General features: G+C 42.2%; 1 protein-coding gene across 1 annotated transcript; it reads right to left on the bottom strand.

The window, feature by feature from the left end:
• Window positions 1-414: 414 nt before the first annotated feature.
• LOC129130163 (fatty acid-binding protein, liver-like) lies at window positions 415-2359 on the bottom strand. Its single transcript, XM_054648432.2, has 4 exons — window positions 2293-2359; window positions 1137-1309; window positions 756-845; window positions 415-465 (listed from the first exon to the last, which is right to left on the bottom strand). The coding sequence occupies exons 1-4, from the start codon at window positions 2357-2359 to the stop codon at window positions 415-417; spliced, it is 381 nt and encodes a 126-aa protein (XP_054504407.1).
• Window positions 2360-2933: the final 574 nt, after the last annotated feature.

Genomic DNA, 2933 nt, shown 5'->3' with positions numbered 1-2933 from the left:
GGTACAGATCAGCTCAACAAATGCCTGATTGTTCTGTGCTGGCCAGGTCATAGAGAACGGCTTTGGTTAAAGACCAACCTTCAACAGAAGCAGGGACCAAGGCTGAGTGAGTTCAGTCTGGGTGTGAGAAATCAAGGAGCCTTTCTGTAGCTTTTGGCTGCTCCCAAGGATTACTGTGCTGAGCTGGAGCTGTGTGATTTATGTCCAGCTTGGGTTGTCTGGGAGGCAAATTTCTGTCACTCTGAGGACAGAGGGGAAAACACAGTCCTGTAACAAGGGGCTGCTGTGAGGAAGCAGAGCAGAAATCATCCTGATTTCCTATGGTGTTTGTTCAGATAAAACAGAGATCACAGCTTGTGGAAAGTGCACTTTATTTCAGGTATGTAAAGGTGTCACAGAGGAGGGGATCTGTCTTTAGGCTTTCTTGCCTCTTCTGACAAGTGTTACTCCACCATATGTTATGGTCTGTGGGAGACAAATACACATTTTTATAGCAAAGTGGCAGAAGTGTCTGTAATTCATGCATAAATCCATCCTAGTCCACAAGAAAACACAATCACAGCACCTGCCTGTAAATATATGTACAACACTTAAATATATGTACAACATTTGCATGAAGGGAAAGTTGGAGTTGGTTGTGCCCTCGGAGCAGCCTTTATCCACAGGGACACTCTGTAGACACTATGAGCTAATCAACATTTTTTTCCTTCAGCATTTTTCTGCAAGTGCCTTTATTTTCACTTATTTGCACTTACCTCCACCATTTCATTTCCTTTTACTTCCTGCTCATGAGAGAATTTATCTGATTTGCACACCAGCTTCCCATTGACCAAGTTCACAGTGCACTGTTGGAACATTTAAAAAACATTTTTAAAAATTTAGATTTTGGATTCAATTCGAGTAAGTAGAGGACTAATAAATAGAAAATAAATTACACTGATGTTTCATAAGGACAGCTTTTAATTTAAACTAGAGAGCACAGCATTTGAATAGGAGTTTTAGGAACACTTCTGTTTGTTAAAGTGGTAGAAATATTTGCAAATGGAAATGGTACAAACAAATTCCACTCACACATAAACTGAGGTGAACTGAGGTTTAGGGATAAATAAAGATGTCCTATTCTTGGAATGCTTTACCTTCAGCTTCCTGCCATCCATGGTGGTGATGTCAGCCTCCTTGCCCAGTGTAAACGAGTTGGTTACAGATTTGTTGGGTGTTTTGGAAGTCACAACAAAGTCGTTGCCTTTTTGTTGTATTTCAACAACAGGCTTAATATCTTTGGCCATTTTGATGGTGTCATCTGGCAACCCTGCAAAAATGGGCAAACCAGAACTTTTTGTTATGGAAATAGCAAAATAGCAAATTGTGCCTTCCAACAAAGGCACAAAAGATCCACAGCAGTACTGGAAGGTGATGTCCAAGTTAAAAGACAAATCCTGGTTTGGGTTCCTCTGTTCTCTAGGAGTTTTTTGCTCCAGTCCTTCTAGTCTGGTTAGGTTTTGCTGTGATATTTGGTGATGTGTCAGATTATGCAGTTTCTTCTCCTAAGGGCTGCCCATGGGGTGACAATGCTCCATGACAAGAACCACATGTGCATTGCTTTATTTTCCCAGGGAGTTGGGGGATTTTCTGTCCAGTCAGAGCTGGAACAGTGGGAGTACCTCAAACTCCCTTTTTGGGGTGTCCCTGGCATGATTTGAAGGTGTCATTGTCACCAGGAGAGGGTTTGGTTCTGTCACGCTGTCAGACCAGGCTTTTCAGCTGGAACTGGATCTCACTCTCCTGAATATCTCCTATTTACTCTAAAACCCCAACAGGAACGTTTTGTTGGCAAAGGTAAGTGCACATTTATTGGTGTAGCACCTCCTAATCCTCACAGATTCGATTTGATAATCACTCAGAGATTACTGACATTAGCACACTTGATAAGCACTGACAGGTTACTGACCACTTTTCCCAGTGTTAATTATTCACAGATTACTGACAACATTTGTGCTGCACAAAAGGCTTCTGTACCAATAATTGGGAGGCTGAATAAGTAATTGATTGCCTGTTTCTACTTATATGTGTTTATAAAATTACAGGTAATCAACACAACAGCTCTTCCTTGGAGGTTATCTGTAACCTTTCTCCATCAATTTATGCAACTTTCAGCTTCTTTTCACATCCAAATTTGATCAAACAGACTGAACCAAGCAGGGCAGTTTGCCACAGAAAGCAAAGGCCAAAATCCATGGAGATGCAGCAGTCAGAGCTGTGGGGGCAGTGATCTGAGGAGGAGCAGGCACTTACCCAGAGCCTTGAGGAAGGGCTCGAGGTTCTCCTGAGCGTAGATGTGCCAGGTGCCAGCGAACGCCATGGTGGGACACAGCAAGGGCTGCCCCTGCCCACGGGGATGCTACTTATGGAAACACAGAGGCCAGCCCAGACTGTCAGAGGGCTAATGATTAACTGGGCAACAGCAATCATTAATGAGGTATTTGTTCTGAATGATCATAACCTCTGGTTCACGCTGCTCTTACCTTGAGGCTTGGGATGCTGTGTTTGTTGTGGGTTACTGACCTCCTGTCCAGCCTTGCTGGAAAGTGTTTCAGTGCAGCTTCATTTGTTTGCTTTTTATTCACAACTTCTGTGTTTAACACATCCTCTGTGTCTTGAGTAGAATTCTTCAGATAAAGTTACAGTAGATCAAGGTGATTGGTATTGTACAGCAGGAAGTTCCTAATTATAACAGTGTTCTCTGCTGTGAGCACTTGAACCTTAATGAATGAATAAAATAGAATGAATAAAATCATTCTATTTCTTTTAAAATTGTGGGCCTCCCATGGCTTGAGGATGGGCAAAATCATATTGGAGTGGGACATGAATGATGATTTTATCCAGCAGATGTCAGTGATGTGCATCTAATGGAATTGAATTCAACTCAGTTTCTT

The sequence above is a fragment of the Agelaius phoeniceus genome, chromosome 22 (assembly GCF_051311805.1).
Source record: "Agelaius phoeniceus isolate bAgePho1 chromosome 22, bAgePho1.hap1, whole genome shotgun sequence".
NCBI classification, from domain to species: domain Eukaryota; kingdom Metazoa; phylum Chordata; class Aves; order Passeriformes; family Icteridae; genus Agelaius; species Agelaius phoeniceus.
This window is presented reverse-complemented; position numbering and strand designations above follow the sequence as displayed.